The 22,894-nt window shown below is 44.0% G+C and overlaps 5 protein-coding genes across 8 annotated transcripts; 2 read left to right on the top strand and 3 right to left on the bottom strand.

Moving 5' to 3' along the window:
* Positions 1-5: 5 nt before the first annotated feature.
* LOC105286169 (oxysterol-binding protein-related protein 9) lies at positions 6-5,525 on the top strand. The gene is made up of 13 exons (XM_011350906.3): positions 6-340; positions 492-707; positions 871-1,095; positions 1,185-1,260; positions 1,364-1,453; positions 1,556-1,673; positions 1,875-1,984; positions 3,089-3,118; positions 3,206-3,368; positions 3,466-3,740; positions 3,840-4,234; positions 4,437-4,664; positions 4,751-5,525. The coding sequence occupies exons 1-13, from the start codon at positions 233-235 to the stop codon at positions 4,841-4,843; spliced, it is 2,127 nt and encodes a 708-aa protein (XP_011349208.1). The 5' UTR covers positions 6-232; the 3' UTR covers positions 4,844-5,525.
* Positions 5,094-7,363, bottom strand: LOC105286170. Of its 3 annotated transcripts, XM_011350909.3 has the most exons (4): positions 7,145-7,363; positions 6,355-7,034; positions 5,908-6,279; positions 5,094-5,833 (listed from the first exon to the last, which is right to left on the bottom strand). In XM_011350909.3, exons 1-4 carry the CDS (start codon positions 7,149-7,151, stop codon positions 5,594-5,596), a joined length of 1,299 nt encoding a protein of 432 aa, XP_011349211.1. In that variant the 5' UTR covers positions 7,152-7,363; the 3' UTR covers positions 5,094-5,593. The 3 variants fall into 3 exon arrangements, with proteins under 3 accessions (XP_011349211.1, XP_011349209.1, XP_011349212.1); XM_011350907.3 differs by having other exon boundaries at positions 5,908-7,034; positions 7,145-7,360; XM_011350910.3 differs by having other exon boundaries at positions 5,661-7,034; positions 7,145-7,362.
* A 3,746-nt stretch (positions 7,364-11,109) lies between these two features.
* Positions 11,110-19,442, top strand: LOC105286168 (dual specificity mitogen-activated protein kinase kinase dSOR1). 2 transcript variants are annotated; one of them, XM_011350904.3, is made up of 8 exons: positions 11,110-11,844; positions 12,145-12,367; positions 12,461-12,573; positions 12,687-12,798; positions 16,241-16,429; positions 16,523-16,742; positions 16,823-16,989; positions 17,078-19,442. In XM_011350904.3, exons 1-8 carry the CDS (start codon positions 11,723-11,725, stop codon positions 17,192-17,194), a joined length of 1,263 nt encoding a protein of 420 aa, XP_011349206.1. In that variant the 5' UTR covers positions 11,110-11,722; the 3' UTR covers positions 17,195-19,442. The 2 variants fall into 2 exon arrangements, with proteins under 2 accessions (XP_011349206.1, XP_011349207.1); XM_011350905.3 differs by having other exon boundaries at positions 11,113-11,844; positions 16,241-16,417.
* On the bottom strand, positions 12,805-16,234 carry LOC105286167 (sodium/potassium-transporting ATPase subunit alpha). The gene has a single exon (XM_011350903.2). It carries the CDS (start codon positions 16,005-16,007, stop codon positions 12,936-12,938), a length of 3,072 nt encoding a protein of 1,023 aa, XP_011349205.1. The 5' UTR covers positions 16,008-16,234; the 3' UTR covers positions 12,805-12,935.
* A 152-nt stretch (positions 19,443-19,594) lies between the features above and the next one.
* Positions 19,595-22,644, bottom strand: LOC105286166 (putative RNA-binding protein EEED8.10). Its single transcript, XM_011350902.3, has 7 exons — positions 22,367-22,644; positions 22,208-22,278; positions 21,970-22,097; positions 21,610-21,887; positions 20,971-21,473; positions 20,610-20,886; positions 19,595-20,530 (listed from the first exon to the last, which is right to left on the bottom strand). Exons 1-7 carry the CDS (start codon positions 22,500-22,502, stop codon positions 19,890-19,892), a joined length of 2,034 nt encoding a protein of 677 aa, XP_011349204.1. The 5' UTR covers positions 22,503-22,644; the 3' UTR covers positions 19,595-19,889.
* Between the last annotated feature and the right edge of the window lie 250 nt (positions 22,645-22,894).

Genomic DNA, 22,894 nt, shown 5'->3' with positions numbered 1-22,894 from the left:
TATTTAGTTCCGTATCTCCTTATCGCAGGCGAAACTCAACTTCACCAGTTGTCAACGCATCTACTTTTCTTTTTATGATTTAGAAATGACGCGGTGATATTTTATTCTATATTCCGAAGAAAAAACTGATTTTTATCAAGATATGTGCATACCGTGTGTTACGTAAAACCAAAAACAAAAGGAAATCAGTAAGGATTACTTGTTAGACCGATCAACAAGCGGTTGTTAAAAAATGTCGACGATGGAAGGTTCGCTCAGCAAGTGGACGAATGTTGTTAACGGATGGCAATATCGATGGTTCGTTTTGGATGACAATGCTGGCCTCCTGTCGTATTACACGGTAAAGATATTTGCATACGTACAATAATGTTTTACGAGTCGCGTCCGCTTAATTTTTCTGCTCTTTCCGTAACGTGCGAATTATACTTTGACATGTTCAATGTCCAGTGTCCTCGCGGATATCTCCCACTGCTACTCTCCTCATGTTTCAGAGTAAGGAAAAAATGATGCGCGGTGCACGTCGTGGCTGCGTACGATTAAGAGGTGCCATCATTGGCATTCATGATGAAGACGACAGCACGTTTACCATAACGACGTCATCTTCTAAAGATGATCCAAAGACGTTTCACTTTCAAACACGTAACGGGGAAGAGAGAGAACGTTGGGTCCGGGCTCTGGAAGACACGATACTTCGACACTCTCACGCGGTATGGAACAAATGTACATTCATCTTGATTTGGTCTAATCATGTCTTTGTGTAATAAATATATGAAAATAATTCAAAAATAAATCAAACTATCGCAGCGAGTGTTATCATATGGAAATTAAATTCGAGAAGCTCGCTGCAACATTGATGGAAGTTTCTTGTAGAGATGGGATCCTAAAAAGGCACCTCCTAAACACGATTTTGATCGCAAAGTGGCCGAAGCCGATGTTTATCTTCAACTCTTAATCGAGCAGATTAAATTGATCGAAGGGAAACAGAGTACGGTCGAGGACGAGGAGCAGCAGAAAAAGTATACCACTGTCTTGTCGCAAGCTAACGCTATGCTCAATTCCGTTAAACATACCATTGTCCAGCTACAAATTGCAAAGGTATCTGCAACAGCGTCGTTCTTATTGATTTCTCTACTTTGATTGCTTTCATCCTGCACATGGATATATATGTCGATCGATATTTACAGAATACGGCGATACCGGTTAACGGGATATATAGGGGACCACCGAATTCCATACATGTCTCACCTTCGTTATCTCGCGGTATAGATTTTTATATTTCTACGTTTTCTTCCCCTCTCTCCTTCCTGTTTTGCGGGTACTGTTACGCATTTGTGAGAAGCTATATTCTGAGATTTATTTACAGTTGCAACTGCAGAACCAGAAGCAACGGTGCAAACTGGCATTGAATTGGGTTCGGAATGCGTGGAGCCAAGAGTGCCCACGTTACCGAATGGTTAATATCACGTCTATATGGTTTCTAATTTGACATGAATTAAGCATAGTATGTTACTCCTATCAACTGTATCATTGAAACTTTGTATTGTTTCGCCTTCAGTTGTGGACAGGGACCTGCCGGTACCGCAATTCTCGTATTCATCGTCCGACGAGGATGACGATTATTTCGACGCCGCGGACGAAATACCGTCTCCGCTTGTCCAGAATCACGTTACGCTGCAAGTATAATGAGAATATTTTTGCGAGAATAGTCAAGAGAGTACTTTTTTTTTAATCTTTTTTTACACTTTGTAGACATGTATTATCGTAATACATTGCTCTAAATATAATTTCTATAACTTTCGAATATACGTTTGATTCTGTGCATTTAATAAAACTAATCGGCACGTAAGTAAGTTCTTATTTTCTTTTCTTTTTAGGCACTCAGATAACGGGCGGTTACACTCGCTTGGGGAAAATGTCGCGGTAGATAAACGCAAAGAACCACCTTTACCACCCGTCAAGGGCGATGGATCAGTTGATTACGATGGTAAGTCCATTCTTATTATGCTAAAAGAATTATTAGAACATGAGAATGACATACATCTCACAATCAGTACAATGTAATATCTGATACACACACACAACGCACCTGATGACGATGAATAAGAAAGTAACGCTAAATATACGTGTCTTTGGAATATCGGAATAGAAAAGTTCTTTCATAAAAATTTTTATTTTTTTATATTATCACATCAGAAAGATAAATATACTCACACTGAGAAATACGCATTTTTTTGTTTTCGTTAATGCGGTGAACACGCTTCAGTTTTGACACGGACTTTTTCAACCGTGAAACATGTTAGAACGTGCATATATATATTTTTTATTTTTCTGTCTGATAAATAATGATGGGAGTCTCGTGACACGTATGATATGTATGACAGTTGTGTCAATGTCGATAATGCAGATTGCGGTTAGCGTGCGTAATTGCCTGTTTTATCTACCGTGAGCAGTATTGATCCTTCGGCGGTGTTGCATGTGTATACATACATACATATATATATGAATATTGTGTTGACGTATGAATAAGCATTTCACGAGCGGGTATATTCCATCCCGCGGCTCACTCGCGTCCTTAAAACGAGGATTAGAAAGTCAAAGAAAATGTTTCATTGACACAACGATGAACAAAGAAAGACGATTTTGGCCGGATTTAATGTTTTACCGTTTGCTTTCAAATCGATGCATCCGTCGAAGTATTTGGCGTTGATAAGAAACGGCTCGTTCTTGTGAATAAGGAGCTTAGGAATGGGTACCACTTGGTTTGTTCCAACCAGACATTATGTTGGGCATAACTTCAAGTCGTAAGTGACTGATGTTTTACGCGCATACGCGATAAAAAAGCAAAAGAGGGTGTCCTTAGGTTAAGGGCTTGCGTGTTGCAGCATGCAAGTTCCTTTATATATCTCGTGCGTCATTGGCCTGAACGTGAACATTTGTTATTGAATCAATTTGTTATTGAATGCCGATAAAAAATATATATATACACAGTACACAAGCTGTATCCCTGCAAAATTGTTTCACTTGCCCCCCTTTGTAAATGTCCTCAGGATACTTGACATTTTAAACCATACATATGTGTCTGTTACAGCTCTTTACGAAGAAGAAAGCGAAACGGAAAGTAAGTGTCGTTCAAAGAAGTAAAATGCTGCAACTGATAAAACTGATCTTGCATAAACCGTCTTCCGTTTTCTTCCATCTTTTTCAGTGGACTCCATGGAGAGTCATGGCTCAGTCGTGACTCATCTCTTGTCCCAAGTAAAGATTGGTATGGACCTGACGAAAGTTGCCTTACCGACGTTTATTCTGGAGCGCAGGTCGCTTCTTGAGATGTACGCGGATTACTTCGCTCACCCTGACCAGTTTGTGAGGTATCCTCTAATGTGATTGGTACAATACGCAACGAGAGTGATGCAATGTCCTTGCGCTGTTACGCCACAGTAGAAGTAATGCTTTGCCTTTATTCAGCATCGCAGATATGCCCACACCCCGAGACAGGATGGTGCAGGTGATACGTTGGTACTTGTGTAGCTTTCATGCGGGACGTAAATCCGGTGTAGCTAAGAAGCCGTATAATCCCATATTAGGTGAAATCTTTCGGTGCCATTGGAACCTACCCAATGCCAGTCCTACCGACAATCCTACAGATTCCAATAGCAAGCTTGTATCGGATGGTCCCGTACCATGGTGCAAAGAGAATCAACTTGCTTTTACCGCTGAACAAGTCTCGCATCATCCACCAGGTATGAGAAGTACCTCGTCCTCCTTTTGTTATCAATTTCATTATAATTATAGTGGAAAGCGTGAACTTTCTCGCACTCATTGCATTTATTCGATTGCAGTTAGTGCATTTTACGCCGAGCACATTGGGAAGAAGATCAGCTTCGGAGCTCACGTATGGACAAAGAGCAAATTCTTGGGCCTGAGTATAGGAGTACACAACGTGGGCAAGGGCTGGGTGAATGTGCTGCAACACGACGAGGAATATGTTTTAACTTTCCCCAACGGTTACGGTAGATCTATCCTCACCGTACCGTGGATAGAGCTAGGAGGAACCGTAACGATAAGTTGCGTACAAACTGGCTATCATGCGACGGTAGAATTTTTAACGAAACCTTTTTACGGCGGTAAGCGGAATCGAATAACGTGTCAAGCGTTTCAAGCGAGCGAGAAAAAGCCGTTTCTCATCATCAATGGAGAATGGAGTGGCGCGATGGAAGCAAAGTGGTCGGATGGTGTGAGTTGAAACGTTCTTACGATCTCTATTCCATTATTATTTCTTTAGCATTATAAGTTTAATTAATTAATTAATTAATAGCATTCGCCGTAGCAAGTGCTACGACGAAGTCGATGCTCACACATTTTCTGTATAGCAGTAATTGCGAGAACCGAGAGATGACCATCTCGTTCATAACGTTTTTCCTCCTTTTATGGTACAGAGGAGCGAAGTTTTCGCTGACGTGAGAGAACTCTGCACGGAGAAGAAATTGGTTAAAACGGTGTGCGAGCAAGAGGAATGCGAGTCACGGAGGGTCTGGCGCGACGTGACGGTCGGTCTACGTATCAACGACATGGATAAAGCTACGGCCGCGAAATGTGCGATCGAGCAGAAGCAACGAGAAGAAGCGCGCCTTCGAAAGGAGAATAACGTTGCGTGGCAGACGAAGGTAAGCGGTACTCGTATTCTCTCTCTCTCTTTCTCTCTCGTTCACCGATGTCCGTCGTCAATCATTCTTTCTCCTTTGTTGCGTAGCTCTTCAAGGAAACCAAAGACGGTGACTGGATGTACATAAGACCTCTTATCGACAGAATACGCAATTCTAGTGATCAAACGAATGTTACATAATTGTATACAGTATACGATTGTATTTACGTGACGAGTTTAGTTTTAGCACAATATACTAGAAATCGTGGCCTAATGCCCGTAAAAGAGCCGTAGTGCCAGGCTTCTCATTCAGCGTTCACGCACCGTCGCATTATCAAATTAATATCTCGATCGATACTTTCTTTTCGCCTATTTTCTTATGCGTACTACAACGGTACTACACAATTAATTTCATCCAGAGAAGGGATAACACGCTATCTATTACCTCTTATTACCACTTTTCAATTAGTTTAATAAATGTATTTTGTCAATGACACACCGTGGACATTCATTTTCATGGTAAACAAAACGGTTGATAATTAAATGATAAATTCACGGAGAGATAGGGATACGATATATCGATATCGGTAACTCTTCCAAGTACGCATGCACATGGAGCACTCGCGTAACGCTCGTTAATGCCATAATTTCTTACGCATGCAATTACGAGCGGCGGATCAAACGCGCGTACAATTTGCAAAGCTACGATGTATACATACGTCACATTGTACAGATTGCACGTTATATTGTACGTTTGTAAGAATCGTTTTACGATTTACGCAGCGGCTAACGATTTCGATTACATCGAGGCGCAATCCCCTCGTCTAAGTATCTTGTTAACGTATACATTATTCCTGACGTGTAATAAACATTCCACACTATGGACTTGGGTTTCTAATGGAAAATAAACTTGTGCGTTTCTCGTGCACGAAATGACATCGAAATAACAAACTAAGTGTGATGTGAGCGATTCCGTGCCAGTCGCGCTTCTCTCAGAGAAAAGTAATGACGATCTGAGTCTTTTAGCAGTATTTCTTTTATTGTTTTATGTAGAAAAATAAATATATACACAGAGTATGAGAGTAATGCGTACGCAAACTCGACGTTATTCAACGACAAAGCTGTGATATTCAGTTGATCGTTTCTTGTAAGACGATATAACCGAAAAAACAGTCTGCTGCGGCAACAGCTCTGTAAATGTGAGGCAGTCGCTTTGTAGACGACAACAAGTACTTTAATCCAGCTTCTATCACAGACAAACTTACTTCGTGGTACGTAGCATCGGTGTTATCAATAGTACTAGCGGTAGTAGTGACACCACTGGCCCCATACTTGTACAAAACTTTGGCAACGTACTTCTGTTGTAAGAAAATCGTATCGGTATTGGTATCGTGGCTCACACCGTGACTAGGCTCCGTCATTAAACTTAATTTACGATCCATCGCTCTTATCCAAAGCCAATGACTCCGTCTGCCGTGAGACGTTTGTAGGATAATTTCTCCAGCTTCTCCCACTGCTCCTCGAGCTTCGCTCAGTGAGACTCTTACGAGCATCAGAAAATCACCGAGCGGATCAGTAGCGTTTACGGTGCTCGATGCACCGCTGCATGGTTTGTAATCGATGCAGCAGTTCCATACCTTGAATAAACTATACGCGTAAAGCATACCTATACGTAAGAAGCATTTGCTGCAAGTCAATGTGCTGTCATCCACCTGTACATTATCGGCAAAAATACTCTCGTGCAACACCGAGAAGCAAAAACCATAGAGATAATCCGTTTCTCGTGGTTGTACGTCGCTCGATCTTGGGACGCTCTTGGAGGTGTGCCTGCAGCAGAACCATTCGTCTGGATCGTACTCCGTGTCGGGTAGAGGTAGAAACCTCTTGAAGCTAATCGACTTCGAGATGACGCTCTTACAACAGGTGCATAATATGTTACATCCCGATGACTCGAACAATAACTTGATATCGTCTAAAAGGGGTGGTGAACGAGTAACCGAACGCTCGACCGTTCTGCTCGAATCTGTCACGATTTCTGTATTGAACGATCCAAATACAGACTCCAGCGGCGCCATTTGTAAACGAAAGGAAATCCAATTACCCGTTACATTTAACGCGGACAGTGAAGTGGGTATAACCTTTACAAATGGCAGTGAGAACTTTACGCTATTCCTCTCGAGTACCAATATCACGTTACTTTCCAAGAGCTTAATTTCAATGTTTTTCTTAGAGCGAAACTCTTCTCGCACAGCGATAAATACGTTGCACGACTGTAACCGTGGTCTCAGTTCCAACGTTATAAACTCCATTGCTCCAGCAATGGCATTCAGCGGATTCAGCAAGCAGATTGCACCCGATACTGATGCAACTGTGGACGCAACCGCGTCTGTAACTGACGATACACAACGCGTGGTTAAACGTGGCAAAACTCCGAGTCGATCGAATACGAAAGAATCGGGTTGTAAATTGTCACTTTAATCACTTCACACAAGGGATACTCACCGATCATGCGTGCGTGAGTTTACGCGTGTGCTCCACGTTTTTCCACGCACGTGGCTGCGCGATCAAAATCCAAACGAGATTTTGTTTTGTTCTTTATGATTTAGTTTTAATGTGCCGATGGAGCCAACTCCTGTTATTGCGACTAAAAAAGGCGCTCGTCACGCGAGGAGGTTATCCCGAATCGTAGATCGAAACGGACATTTACATTTCGCGGTATCGCTTGTCACGTGACAGATTGCGTTGGCCCTTCGACTATAGAAATATAGACTGCCAGCAGCCAACTTCAGGTTTTGCGCCGCCATCGACCAATTGAGGAATACAGGAACTAAAATGTATAGGTGCCGTTTCATGCAGCGAAATAATCGCCGCGAATGATGGTCACGTGCAGTGAAGCCAATTCGGCCACGGGGCCCCCAGCAGCACCGAAGTAGTGGGGATGACACACCAAGCGAGAACGTACGTACGTGTGCGCTCAGCGCTTCGGCTGCCTTCGAGTAGTGACGGGAGGCAACATTTGCTGTCTCCGTCTAATCCTACCGAACCGTGTGACGTCACGAGACTCGCGAGCGATACAGCCGAAATCGCGGTTATATGTAATCAATATGTATAGATTATGTACAGGGTGTTTCCTAAGTAAGTAGACAAACTTAAGGAGGATATTCCTTGGCTTATTTTAAGAAGAAAAGGTCATATAAACATATGTCCTAAACTGCTTTGTTTTTCAAACAAAAGTATCTGTCATTGTAAATACGTCTTGCTTGACGAGCGTTTCCATTAGCAAGACCGTATACGAAATGCATATCTGCCATTTCGGCGTTTGTGTAATTTACCATAATTAATAAAATTACTAAACTTAATAGGAACTAATAAAGTTTGCGTCAAAGATAACGTGATAGCAGTGATGCCGGATAGCGTGCTTTTGCAGTACGAGTCAACAGCGGTGGGGATGGAGTGGGAATGGTCTCGCGGCGGCCGCGCGGCGCAGTCTGAAACGAGTGTTCACTTGCGGCGTCGCGAGATCATCCCCACTCCATTCCCACCGCTGTTGACTCGTACTGCAAAAGCACGCTATCCGAAAAGTGAACGAAAACAGTGATGTACTTTTTTTGGAAAACAAAGCATTTTAGGACATATGTTTATATGACCTTTTCTTCTTAAAATAAGCCAAGAAATATCCTCCTTAAGTTTGTCTACTTACTTAGGAAACACCCTGTATAATCAGCCAAATATGATTATATAAAAATAAGATGATATCACGCCAAACGGCGGATATTATTATGTATAATCCTATAAAATTACATATGTCATTAGATCTTTTCGGATCAACTTACAACTAGTTAAATTAATAGACCTCAATGCAACAGATTGTAGCGCAAAAAAATTATGTTCTGCATTTGCAATTGAAATGGAGAAATTCAGTATTCCGTTCGTAAATATTGTTGCTTTGTCTTGCGATAATGCAGCAGTCATGGTCGGGAAGCATATTTCTTTTAAAAAAATTAGAAGCAAAATGTAAATATATGCAAACCTTTGCATGTCCCTGCCATGCTGTTGCATTAATTGCACATGCGGCATGTGCAAAAATACCCGCATTTTGCGATGACTTTTTAAAAAAAATTGGTGTATTTATTAACAAAACACCAAAACGTTCCGCAGTTTTTCAAGACTTTACAGAATCTTTCCAACAATCAAGCCATAAAATGCTAAAATTAGCTGGGACGAGATGGCTTTCTCGTCATTCTTGCATTTCAAGACTTCTAAAGTATTAGGATACTATACAACATTTTCTCAATGAAATAATTATAACAGAAAAGTCGAAATCTGGAGAATATCTGTTATCCATTATGCAAAATGTAGATACAAAAGCATATTTTCTTTTTCTACATTATATTTTAAATTTTTTCAATATATTTAATGCTTATTTTCAAGCTGAAGAAACACGAATTTATTTATTACAATCGAAATCTTTTAATTTACTGACTGACATGTCTCGAAATTTTTTAAAGCCAGAAATTTTAGAAAATTTGCCAAATGTTACATTTTCTTTAGAAGAAAATCAAAAATTGCTTGATATTTCTTTAGGACAGGAATGCGAAGAATATCTTTCTTATTTAACACAAGAGGGTCATATCGATGTAGTTACGACTATTTGACGTAATTGTTTACAATTTTATATAACTGCTACTAAAGAAATGTTACAACGATTACCGATTAAAAATAAATTTTTATATAAATTAAAAGTTTTTAGGTATGTACATCATTATTTGATGATGATAGAGAAACATCATTTAATGATGTAAGTTTCATTGTTGAAACTCTTGGCGACTTTGACAAAACTGGTTTAAAGGAATTCTTATATTATATATTTTATTATATATATATATATATTATATATATATATAATATATATTATATATATTTTATTATATATATAATATATATATATATATAATATATAATATACCCGAGAAAACATGGACATAATTTAGTCAGACGTAAGTATACATAATTAGATCCGAAAAGATCTAATGACATGTAATTTTATAGGATTATACATAATAATATCCGCCGTTTGGCGTGATATCATCTTATTTTTATATAATCATATTTGGCTGATTATATATAATCTATACATATTGATTACATATAACCGCGATTTCGGCTGTATCGCTCGCGAGCCTCGTGACGTCACACGGTTCGGTAGGATTAGACGGAGACAGCAAATGTTGCCTCCCGTCACTACTCGAAGGCAGCCGAAGCGCTGAGCGCACACGACGTACGTTCTCGCTTGGTGTGTCATCCCCACTACTTCGGTGCTGCTGGGGGCCCCGTGGTCGAATTGGCTTCACTGGTCACGTGATCATTCGCTGTTCGCTGAAAAGTTTCAGCTTGTAGCGAATATTCGCAAGGAGCGAATATGTCTGCTCCAATTAAGAATGTTAACTTTTCAAATTGAGTTGCAGACATGCGTATGTAATTATTAAATCTCAAATCTTCTAAAACGAGTTTAGGTAGCACAGCATGAAAAAATCCATGCACTTTCCTTTCTTGAAAAATGGGTGCTATCCAATATTTCTTTTTACAATATCTTTTTTTTTCCACTTTTTCTCAAATGTAAAAGTGTAGCTGCAACTGCAGCAGCTTTTCTTTTCTGTACAATATAATAATAATTTGCTTATTGTACATATGCAATAACCACTGCAGTTGGTGGTTATACCAAGTCCAGTTTATAACCGAGTCGTCGTCCATTACAAAGATTTCAAGATTTTCCTACAAAGTAATAATTTAATCTATATTTGTTAAATTTTAAATATTATATTTAAATATTTAAAAGCATTTCAAAACAACTATGTATAATATTTTCTTACTATTGTTGACATGCAACCATACAGATGTGACGCTCACAAACTATTAGTGGCGAATTATTCGCTACTCGCTAAAAATCATTCGCAGCGAAAAATTCGCTGCATGAAAAGGCACCTTGAGAGGCCTCGTTTCCTGGGGATCTATTGGGCACTCAAGGGAACGAGCTTTCCTATTGGCCGCCGTACGCGCGTCCAAGAGTCCAGATGAAGGTGGTATTTCATGCTGACGCTCGACGCTCATTTTTAGCGTCAAAACAAGTCACGTGATCAAAATTAACGCTGGACAATGGTCAATTTTGATCACGTGATCTGTTTTGACGCTAAAATGAGCGTCGAGCGTCAGCATGAAATAGCACCTTATGACGTATGTATAGTTATGGCGATTTCGGCGGTACGTCAATTTTTGAGTCCATGGCTGCGTTCCAAAATTCACTGCCAGTACTGAAAATCATATATATATTAAAAATTTTAATTTTTTTATGTTGGAATTACACAAATAAAACTTTGATTATAATAATTGCAAGTGAAATCACATTCAAATTTCCCGGTCTCTGGTCGGAGCTTATCTCGAAGATGTTGGAACACTCGTAGCTAACTTCATTGCTAATGAATGGAGAAAGTGGGGGAGGCTGGCAGTCCATATTTCTACAGTCAAAGGTTTCTCCGTTTGACGCGCGTTTCTAGTTTCGATAATTTTTATTATCGTCATACGAAATAGAACACATAATAGGAACGTACTCCTCCGTAACAAAATAAAACAATGAAATCCCTCTGGTAAACGAAAAGATTCATCGACAACCGTGCAACTTGATCTGACTAAGCGCGCTAGCGCACTTGACAGCTCACTGTGCCAACGATCTGTATATCGAGTGGCGAGTAAATCTTTACGATCTTTACGAGCCTTTATAGCATTGCGAGAAAAACGGCACGCGATGCGATGAGTGCGATTCTACGAGTGCGGTTCACACGAGCGTATTTGTGATTCGCACGAAATTTGTGGAATAGCGACGAGTACAATAAACGCCGAGTCGGTTGCACTGTCAGTTTTCCTGCCTTTTCTTTGCTACTTTTAATCTCGTATGATCCACAAGTCCGCAAGTGACAAGTAGTAATTTCGCGTGTCAAAGTGGTGGGATATCTCTCCGGCTGTTTATTAACGTAACGTGCTACGTGTAACGTCGTTTGTAAACACTCTCAGCCAACTCTGTCCCAAATGTCAAAAAACAAACTCAATTTGACACTACCACCTGGCTCGATCGAACCGGTACCAGCAGTGTCACCGTCACCACCAGTCCCACCTTTACCCACGTATACGGAACCTTCAGTGATACCCGAGTGAGTCGACAAATGTTTCATTCGAGCAAAGCGTACTTTGAACGCTACTGCTATCGCTGTTTTCAATTTTACAACTACTGCAAATATCCCAGTCCGGACAGTATCTGCCAGACTCTAGCCACGATTGATTAAAGTAACGATTGAGATTCTTAGTGAAACCATTTATTTCATTCTCGGTGAAATTCATTTACTTATTTATTACATTTCTCTTTGAGACTTTTTCCATCAAATTATTACGACTAACTTAACATAATAAATGTAGCAAATAATGCAATTTGAAAATTATAAACTTTTCCACAGCGTTATGGGTAAAATGAGCATAGATGCTATCCAGGAGAGGTTGGAGGAACTGGAGATGGACGACGAGCAAAGGAAGCGACTGGAGAGCTTCCTAGGGCAGAAAGAAAAAGTTGGAGAGCTGTGCGACGAAGATTTTGAAAAACTGGGTGAATTGGGCGCCGGTAATGGTGGTGTCGTTATGAAAGTGAGACATAAAAAATATGGTCTGATAATGGCCAGAAAGGTACTTATCTGTATACTTTGTGCTCTCTATCTCATCATTACTTGGACACTCGATGGTATTTCTCTCACCATTTTACGTTTGTTTACATTTCAGTTGATACATTTGGAAGTGAAACCAGCTATCAAGAAGCAAATAATCCGAGAACTAAAAGTGCTCCACGAGTGTAATTTTGCGCACATAGTCGGGTTTTACGGCGCTTTTTACAGGTACTCTTGAATGAAATTTCATTACGTAATTACGTTTCATGTTTCACTCAACTTATGATAACTTGTCACGTACGTGCTCTTCATTGAGTAAATATGATGCATATATATTGCAGCGATGGAGAAATTAGCATATGCATGGAGTATATGGACGGTGGATCGTTAGACTTAATATTGAAAAAAGCAGGACGAATCCCGGAACCCATCCTAGGTACAATCACGTCTGCCGTAAGTGAAACTTTTATTCTATTAACTCGAGAGGACTGTCAGAGGCTCGCTTGTACATCTACATACGAGGAGGAAAGACAATAACGCGAAGCGTTGCTTCCGATAATCGACGACGACACAATACTAACGACAATAAGTCAGTAATACGTTTCTCTTTCCATGATTCCGCCTGGAAAGACACGAATGCACAAACGTCTCAATTCGTCGTAGACCCAAAGAAATATACCGAGCGGCAAGCAGGGCCAGTACCAAAACGCTTGCAGTGGCATAGTGTGGAAGACGTACTCCGTGCCTGGAACGTAGAGCAGGAGCCCCGTTAGGATCGCTTCGAAACCGAAGGAGAAGTTGACGAACCAGTTGCCCATTCCTTGTTGAAAGATCGAGTTGCGCCTGGTCTTGCACATTACCAGATCTATCATCTGCGTGATAACGATGGAGAGAAAGTATCCGCTCTGCGCCTCCATCAGCAGGTTCATCCTGTTCTCGTAGGTCCACGTTTGGCCCCAGGAGTCCCGTAGATCGTTGATGGACGGGTCCTCCCACTCTATTCGCAGGCCCAACAAGCGAGTCGGCATAAAGCCGTTCATCATGAGCACCATAAAGTAGGTGTAGAACCCGGCAAAGGACTGCGTCATTCCTATCTGACCATAAGTGATGGATATCAGGCGCTTGTTCACCAGCTTGTCGTACTGAGGATTCCTTGGTGCTCGGCGCATTATATCGGACTCTGCCTTCTCGTACGCCAGAGCGATGGCGGGCACTAGATCGGTGCCGACATCTATGCAGATCACCAGCTCGATCACCAGGGGCAAAGGGATCGCGAGTATCAGGCCGCTCAGCATGGGCAGCATCTCCGGCACGCTCGACGTCAGTGTGTACGCGATCGATTTCTTTAGATTGTCGAATATCAGCCGGCCCTCCTCGACACCGGTCACGATCGACGCGAAATTGTCATCCATGAGTATCATGTCCGCGGCGTTTTTCGCCACGTCGGAACCGGCGATGCCCATCGCGATCCCGATGTCGGCCTTCCGCAACGCTGGCGAGTCGTTGACTCCGTCGCCGGTGACCGCCACGATTTCCCCCAGCCGTTGGCAGCTCTCCACGATCAGCAGCTTCTGTTGCGGTGACGTCCGCGCAAACACTATCTCCTCGTAGTGGCGGATCACGTCGTCCAGCTCGTTCGCGTTCATGCCCCGCAATTCGGCGCCGGTGATGATGGTGGCGGCGCCGCTGTCCGGCGTGTTGTCAGCCAGTTGCGTGTAAGACCTGCCCTGCAGGATCGCCCGCTCGTAGCGGGTCTCGTGGCCCTCGCTTATGATACCTACCTTCTTGGCGATCGCCATCGCCGTCACCGGATGATCGCCCGTCACCATGATCACCTTGATGCCGGCGGTGCGGCATTTCTGCACCGCCTCGGGCACCCCCGGCCGCGGCGGATCCTGCATGCTTATCAGCCCGACGAATCTGTATCTCTCGGTGGGGAAATTGTAGGAAGCGGCCAGGTCGGTGTCAAATCTGTACTCGGGCCCGTACACGGTGCCGGGCAGGTGCAGATCGCAGTACGCCAGCACGCGTTCGCCGAGATAGCCCAACTCCGTGCAGGCTCTGCGCGATATCGCGTGATCGTTGGCGGTCATCTCCTTGGTCTCGCCGTCACTCGTCAGAATCGTCGCGCACTTTTCCAGTATCACTTCCGGGGCGCCCTTCATTATCATCGTGTAGCCAGTGGTGTCCTGGTGTATCGACATCTGATACTTGGTGATGGAGCTGAACGGTATCTCGGCGACCTTCGGATGTGCCTCGCGGTACTTCTTCGTAGGATGCACGTGCTCGCAGAACCTGAGAATACCCGTCTCGGACGCGTCGCCGATAATCTCGCGCTTCTCGATCGGCTGCATGTAGGACTCGGTAGTGAACTCGGCGCGCAGGCAGAGCGTCGTGGCGCGCAACATTATGCGGAACGCCGGCTTCTCCAGCAGCAGATCCCGCTCGACGCCGATTATCTCGCCCGGCGGAAAGTTGTATCGGGTGTGGCCGAACCACAAATTCGACACGGACATTTTGTTCTGCGTGAGAGTGCCCGTCTTGTCGGAGCAGATGGTCGACGTCGAACCCAGGGTCTCCACCGCCTCCAGATTCTTCACCAGGCAGTTCTTGCTCGCCATCCTCTGAGCGGTTAGCGTTAACACCGTCGTCACGGTCACCAGCAGCACCTCGGGCACATTGGCGATCACTATCCCGAGCAGATAGGTGAACGCTCGTACGATGTTAGGCTCGAGCAACAATGACAGCCCGAAGAACGCGAGGCCGCACAGAACCGCCACGATCGTGATGATCTCGACAAAGTGCCTGATCTCCTTGGCGATCGGCGTCTCGATCTTGGCGAGATGCGACGTCAGGCCGGCCAGACGGCCTATCATGGTACGATCCCCCGTGGCGATCACGATCCCCTTGCCGTCACCCGCCACGGCGAACGACGTGGAGAAGGCCACGTTCGCGGACTCGAGGGGATTCGGGTCGGTGGGATAATCGGTGCGCACCACCGGCTCGCTCTCGCCAGTGATGCTCGAGTTCTCGACCCGGAGCCCGCTGCACTCGATTATCCTAATGTCCGCCGGTATCTTGTCGCCCATACGTATCTCCACCAAGTCGCCCAATGCCAGCTCCTCCGTGCCCAGTTGCAATTTAACGCCGTCGCGCATCACCGTCGCGAATGTCGGCACCATCTTCCTGAACGACTCCATGACCTTGATGTTTTTCGTCTCCTGTATATGCGCGAACACGCCCGAGGTGATGCATATCACGACGATGATTATGCCTAGCCACACGATGCCGACGTCGGGCTCCCGCATCAGATACGTGACAACGTACAGGACGAAGCACAGACTCGCACAGACCCACAACAACGCGGCGAATCCGTGAAACATGCACTTGAAAAGCTTGATGTATTCCGGAGTGACCTTGGGTGGAGACAGGGCGTTCGGGCCGTCCCGTTCCAAGATCGCGCGAGCTTGCTCCCTCGTCAAGCCAGTCACCGTGCTTGTGTTCAGCTTCTCGCACAGAGTCTCCAGAGCTATCATATGATCGATGGTTTCCAGCTCGTGATGCAACTCCTCTATCTCCTCCGAGGTCAGTTTCCTCCTGTACAGATGCGCGGAGGACGCGCGAGTCGGCTGCTGCATGGTCCTCGAAGTGCTCGGCTGCATTCTCGCGCTTTCAACTTGCACGGGATAAAAGTACTTCAAAACGCAAAGCAAAAGAGGCGAACTTTCAACTCGATTAGAGACTTGACTGGTCCAGTTACTCTGGTTACTTGATACGCGCGCACATTTTTACACGCTCTTCAATCGTTCTCTTCCTCCTCTATATTCATGACGATCCGAGTGGCGGTAAACGCGACCGTGTTGTACGAGCTATTAATTGCTTCTCTTTTTTTTAGGTATTGAAGGGCTTGAGCTACTTGCGAGACAAACACGCGATAATGCATCGCGATGTGAAGCCGAGCAACATTTTGGTCAACAGCGCGGGCGAGATCAAGATTTGCGATTTTGGCGTATCTGGGCAACTGATCGATTCGATGGCCAATTCGTTCGTCGGCACACGAAGTTACATGTCGGTAAGCAACTTGGTACGACTGAACCGCCTGTCCGCCACCAGACGTGTCTACACTGACAAGATTCGATGTCGATTTAATGCCGATCGTTTTTCAACGTCTTCACAGCCGGAGAGATTACAAGGGACGCATTACTCGGTTCAGAGCGACATTTGGTCGCTCGGATTATCGCTCGTTGAAATGGCGATCGGGATGTATCCTATCCCACAACCGGACGAGAAGACGTTAGCTTCGATATTCGGTTCGCAATCGGCGCCACCGCAACCCAGCACGGAGAACCCAGCGACGAATAACGCGCCCACGCCAACCACCCAATCGCCGGGTCACGGTCGGTTCTCGCTCCTTCGTTTTTTCACTTTCCTCCACTTGCCTTTCTTCGATCGATAAACCTCTCTTCTCGCACGACAGGTGCGAGCAGTCCGAGGCCTATGGCGATATTCGAGCTGCTGGAGTACATAGTCAACGAGCCACCGCCCAAACTGCCACCCGGGATATTCAGCGACGCTTTCACGGATTTCGTGGACCGGTGCCTGAAGAAGAACCCAGCCGAGAGGGCGGACCTGAAGACGCTGATGGTACGTCCGCCTGGAATGTTTTTGAGCGTGATGGAGCGGAAGGATTGCTCGTCGTTGCTTCTCACGCGCGGTTCTCCGCATGTTGTAGAATCACGAGTGGATCAAGAAGGCCGAGTCGGAGAACGTGGACATTGCTGGCTGGGTGTGCCGCACGATGGACTTGCAGCCGACTACGCCAACGCGTTTAGCGAGCGTGCAATCCTGAATAAATGTAACTCTTACATACTTGACCACGTACATTCGCGTTCAGTATTCCTAAGTTATCGTTTAGTCTCTTTCGATTTCCATTCGATCACACACGGTGGCGTTTATCCTCGTTTCTTCTCGTCGCGGTGTTAATCTTTTGCGAAATTTCTTATCGGATTTATCGGAAATTTGCTGGACGTGCCAACTCCGTTCACGATTCCCGGCCGTATCCACCGTCGAACGGCCGCGTGAGCGGTTTACAGAGATTATGATGATTAGACGGAGATGCGCGCAGATTGCGAGAGTCGCCAGGAACGTGGTCTGAACGATCGATTTACCATCATCCGTTTTCTTTTACGAAGGAGGAAAGTGAACCAAAGGAGAAGAAGAAAAAGCGATTACGGCTATGATCGTATAATTGTATATAAGTAGTAATCAACAAAGTGTGTAGTGCAAGTGGGGTACACGTTCGTTAGCTCCGTTTGGACCGGACAAGACTGCACGAGAGACGAGCGTCTGGAAAGACTCCGGAGCTCGTTCGTTTCATTCGCTGACGCGAAGTGCTATCGCTGTCCGAGTAATTTGCACGCAGCACGCCACTGTGCCAGATATTTTAATTTGAGTAATGTTCATTTTATGCGTTCTTTCGCCTCCGTTCAAAGTATGTAAGACGAAGAATTGCGATATGAGTTTATTATTAAAGACTCGTGAGCAGATTGTGTTCCCCGTGATACATATTATAGGATACACGATTGAGCATCGAATCTATACGCGAACGTCATCCGAGGAATCCAACTGCAGAAATTTGACTCAGCTATTTGTATAACTGTATTTGTACCTGACATCCGTACGAACCGTATTCACACGATCAGAAACTCGTGCGTGCGTGTATATCGCTACTGAAACTGTCGTTTTTACGTCAAAATACATGACATGGCTGCGATTGAATGCGATTTCAACTTATTTTATCTTTGTTCCTTGATTTTTTCACCAAAGCGGTAATACGAGGATATCCTCGTACGGGACCTAGATTACCTTTGAAATGATTTGTCCCGCGAGTTTTTGCGACTTAATAATTGAACGTATAAACGTATTGGATATCGTCGGCCACTATGCATTATGCTCTTTGTCTTATATTTAAAATAGAAAGCGTTACCACATCGCGCATATATGAACCTTTCAGTTTGTCGACTGTCAATGTCGATGTCGATGTCGATGTGGTAAACGATTAATTGAACGAAAAGAAAAAATAGAAAGAGGCTTATCTTTTTTCTTTTTTTTTCACATAATCGCGGCCTTACATTGTGATTGCAATGTTACTTGATAAGACAGTTTCAAAACTGCAAAACTCGTTGCATGAAGAGTATTTTTGATCGTGAATCCTTTTGCTGCAAATTACGTGTTGTACACAATGAACGGCAATGTTCTCCGTTCCACTTTGTTGGCGCTCAATATACAACGAGAGCTGGATCCTGTAATCTTTTATGATAGTTTAGAGATATAAAACATGCATGTGATTACGATAGTAAAACTCGAGTATTTCCAATATACAATAAATAAATCAAGTAGATAGAAGGGAGAGAACAAAAGGAGAAAAAAGATTTCTAGAGACTGCAGCGAAAGGATTGACTTTGATTGAGCAGTTTTCGCAAAGCGCGTTTCAAACGTGCCGTGTTGCTTTACGACTACTACTAGTGATTAACTTGAGAGATTGACGGATACTTGAAGAACAAAATATTGATAGTATTGATACGTGCATTTTTCATTTGATCATGCGTCATTCGATATAGACACTTTACGATAACTTTATCAGACATTGGTACGTTTTATCATTGATAAAAGTGGCAAGACTTGAATCTTGTTCGCAACGCCATGCGCGCAAGTAGTATAATCAGCGCAACAGGATCACGTTTCACGCAACAACACGTATAGATGTATTAAATCGTACTATTACGACCAGTTTATCGTATGTTGCATTTTCTTATGTCAAATATATTTCGCGTAGAGATGTAATCTACAAGTTAATCTCGCGTTACACATTCACAGCAGCCGTCTCCGAGTTGGCTTAAAAATCACCGGATTGTGTTGCGAGTGTAAATCGCGATGTTTGTAAATCGAATAAGAGATAGTGTCTCTAAGTATGTAAGTAAAGATGTAAGTATGTAGGGGCGTAAAACGCTCGGAAATTGGGTTGTCACATGACGTTACATTGCGCGATTAACAAATGGTAATATTGATAAGAAGAAATACAAAGCTGTTGTAAAATGCTTCTCTCTCTTTCTGCCTCCCCCTCCTCTCTCTCTTTACAGCTGATGTCTCAAGATCCAAATGCGGTCGAATGTAACATGGATTTTACGCGTGCGAAATGCAATGAAATCAATGGCGCGTCGGGTGGGAATAAGTATCACGCACTTTAAACATTGGTTTGCTTGATTTTATTATCTCGTACTGCAATGCGAAATAACTTACATATTAAATAACTTATATACTGTGTAATGTCTCTCTCTCTCTCTCTTTTTCTCTGTAGGGCAGCATGGAGAAGAAATATAACATAAAGTTGCCTATACAATGTATCAATCGTCGAGTAACAACTTGTGTACAAATTCTTAGGAATATGGCAATCCGATAGAGGATTTTTCGTAGAAAATGAGCCGACATCACGTAGAAAACTATGAAAGAAACCACGCTCTAAATCTGAGCTGTTGCGCATTAAACTAAAAGTAGAATCTTTGAAGAGGGGGATATATGTTAAAACTTTCGCAATAGAGTACCTCCGAATTATCGGAATCATCCCCGAGCCAATAAACCGCGTCGTCGTCGTCATCGTAATCGAAATAATCATCGTCCTCGTCCTCGTCGTCGTCGTCATCGTCGTCCTCGTCGTCGTCGTCGTCATCATCGTCCGTATACATGGCAGTGCATATACGTCGATCAGACAAATCGACATTAACGATTTGCAAAAGCGGCGACAGTTTATCATCTTTATCATCATCTACATCATCATCATCATCATCGGTTTCGTGCTTGGGCATAATCGACGTGCCTCCAATGATAAGTTTCAACATTACGTTGTTGGACCGACTGTTACACGCGTCTTTGGCAACGTGAAAAACGGTGGAAGTGATATCGTGACAACCTGAGAGGTCCAGCAGTCGTAACTGAGGTGAGGATTCGATGAGCATCGACACGCCGTGATCGCCGATGAACGGACAGTTCCGGCATTCCAACTCTTTCAAGCCGCAGATATCCTGCAATCCGCTATCGGTAATCCGATCTAGATAGCTAATTGTCATTCTCTCCAGCTTCGTTAGCGTAGCGACCGCCGTCAATCCGTCATCCGTCACGTTGCGGCAACCTATATTGGACAAAACGACAATTCATTGTCGATCTTTGCGATTTGTAAATCGCGTACGTAAGAGATACGAGTGACTTACATGTTATGTCGAGGCAGACGAGTTGCTGACATCGTTGCACCAAGCTGGCGAGGAACTCGTCCGACATTTTCGGATTGTACGTAATCTTCAAGATTTGTAGACCAACGAGACGAGTGAGATATAGCATGTCGGACGTTTGCGTGAAAGGGAAGTCCCCACGGAGCTCCAGTACTCTCAGGCTTTTACAATGCTCGCCGATGGTCTCCAATGTGCGTTCAGCCACGCCGATGCAGTCGTTTATCGCGAGATGCTCGAGGCTTTGGAGCTTCTTCAGTGCCTGTTGAGTGACAATCGCCAATGTGTGTTACGTTCAACGATATGACGATAGAAAAAAAGAGAAAGAAAGAATTTGAGCATTTACCAGAGAAAGATGAACATCCTGAATAAGGTCGCACCTCTCCAATATAACTGTATGCACGGTTTCCGCCGGCAGGCCCGACAGAGATTTGCCCAAAAGACTATTTCTGCTGATCGCAAGATACTCCAAGCCCTTGTTCCGTGAGAAGAAATTCTTCAATTCGTTGTCGCAACAGTACGTTGACGGCCCTAGGCTGAATCTCGTTATGTTGTTACAGTTGTGCGCTAATGCTTCTATGCCCGAACTGCAGACGGTCAGCGCGGTGACGTCGATGCTCGTGAGGTTGGGACAAAACTTGGCGATTATGGTCAGTGTACTCTGACTCAAACAATGGATCGAGTCAGACAGGTTTATTCGCGTTAAGAACCGGCCACATTTTAATAGTAGTTTACGAAGCTTGGCAGTATGAATCGTGTGAGTTGCCAGACCCCACGTGAACGGTGAGAGGTCTAGCGCCCTCATCATGTGCCAGGAATCTTGGCTCAATATCCTCCAACGTGTGCAAACTGTAAAAACAACGGTAATAGTTAAAGAAACACTCGCGACAAGTGAGACGAGACGCTTGAGTAAAGCAGCAGAGTCTGCCTGAGAGCATGACGCACCATCACCACCGTTACTACACCATGTGTATCAAGTACTCACCTCTTTCTATGCGGACTCTGTCCGCAATGGGCAAAAACAGGAAGATGTGTCTCAAACAATCGTCATTCAACATGTGGATGGATACATTCTCGCTGTCGTTCTGCAGACATCCTTGAGAATATTGCTCGCTGGCAGGTCTGTCGGAAGCTCTGTTCCGCTCCTTCCTCATGTAGAATTTTTGCTCGATGCTGTCGGGTTGATGCCAAGAGTCCGCGGGCATCACTCTCAAGTCTCTGTTGTGTAACCTTATTTGCTTTCTACTTCCATCCTGCAGGGCTCTACGAATGATTCAACAATGTATTATTGGAAACTGACTCGTGGACTGACTCGTGGTGTTCTCAGTGAGTCGTTGAAACTTACGCCATTGCATCCGAAACTGTGGCAAATGTGACAAATGCGTAATTACTCTTGCCTTGATTTCTGCGCAGGTAGCAACTCTCGACGTTGCCGTAAGTAAGGAAGCACTTGCGCAAGTCTTTGAAGGTTGTCTGTAATAAGAATCGTGAAATGATTAAAATGCGGTTAAAATGACATGAATTTTAGTCGATCACAGTTAAACGCAGAAAAAAAACGGTAAAGAGAAGTGAAAACAACAAACCCTTTCGGCCAAATTGCTGACAAATAACTTTCTTATCGGCACACCGTCCACCGTCTCGGGATGCGTGTAATCTAGATGACACGGACAATGAGTCGATGAGTCGAATGATAAACATAAAGGTCGTTAATCGTAAATCGCTCGTCACTTGTGACCACTTACCATCCGATATGACTCTGTTTATGTCGTGAAGCATTTTCGCGTAATCGGATTCCAACGTGTCGTTCATCGTTGACTTTGACTTTGAGAATTCTGAGCAAAATTCGTTAATTGATGACGATATATCCGTTTCCACCATCAATCCCGAGCTTGATGGCTCAACGACTACTTCTCACCGTATATTCTCCCGCTAAACTTTCCAGAATACAAAACAAGTGAAAACGAGTCTACTGCCTACCCTACGTGTGTGACGACCAATGACAGCCAATGACAGCTGATGGGGAATGATGAGATTGGACGGAACGCCTCCGTGTCCAGAACACGCGAAACTCTACGAACGATCACTTTGGCCGTTCGAATTTCCTCGGCGGGTAACGCCGATCGAGTGAGTTTGCGCTTTTACCTTGTTTCGGTCACGAAATGCAAGCTCGTACTTGAAATTTCGAACCTTTCCTTCTCTCTCTTCCCGATTTTCACTGGATTCGAATTCTCCCGGATCTAATTCCTAAATGGACTAAAGAGTTTCGACTG

The sequence above is a fragment of the Ooceraea biroi genome, chromosome 4, assembly GCF_003672135.1.
Source record: "Ooceraea biroi isolate clonal line C1 chromosome 4, Obir_v5.4, whole genome shotgun sequence".
NCBI classification, from domain to species: domain Eukaryota; kingdom Metazoa; phylum Arthropoda; class Insecta; order Hymenoptera; family Formicidae; genus Ooceraea; species Ooceraea biroi.
This window is presented reverse-complemented; position numbering and strand designations above follow the sequence as displayed.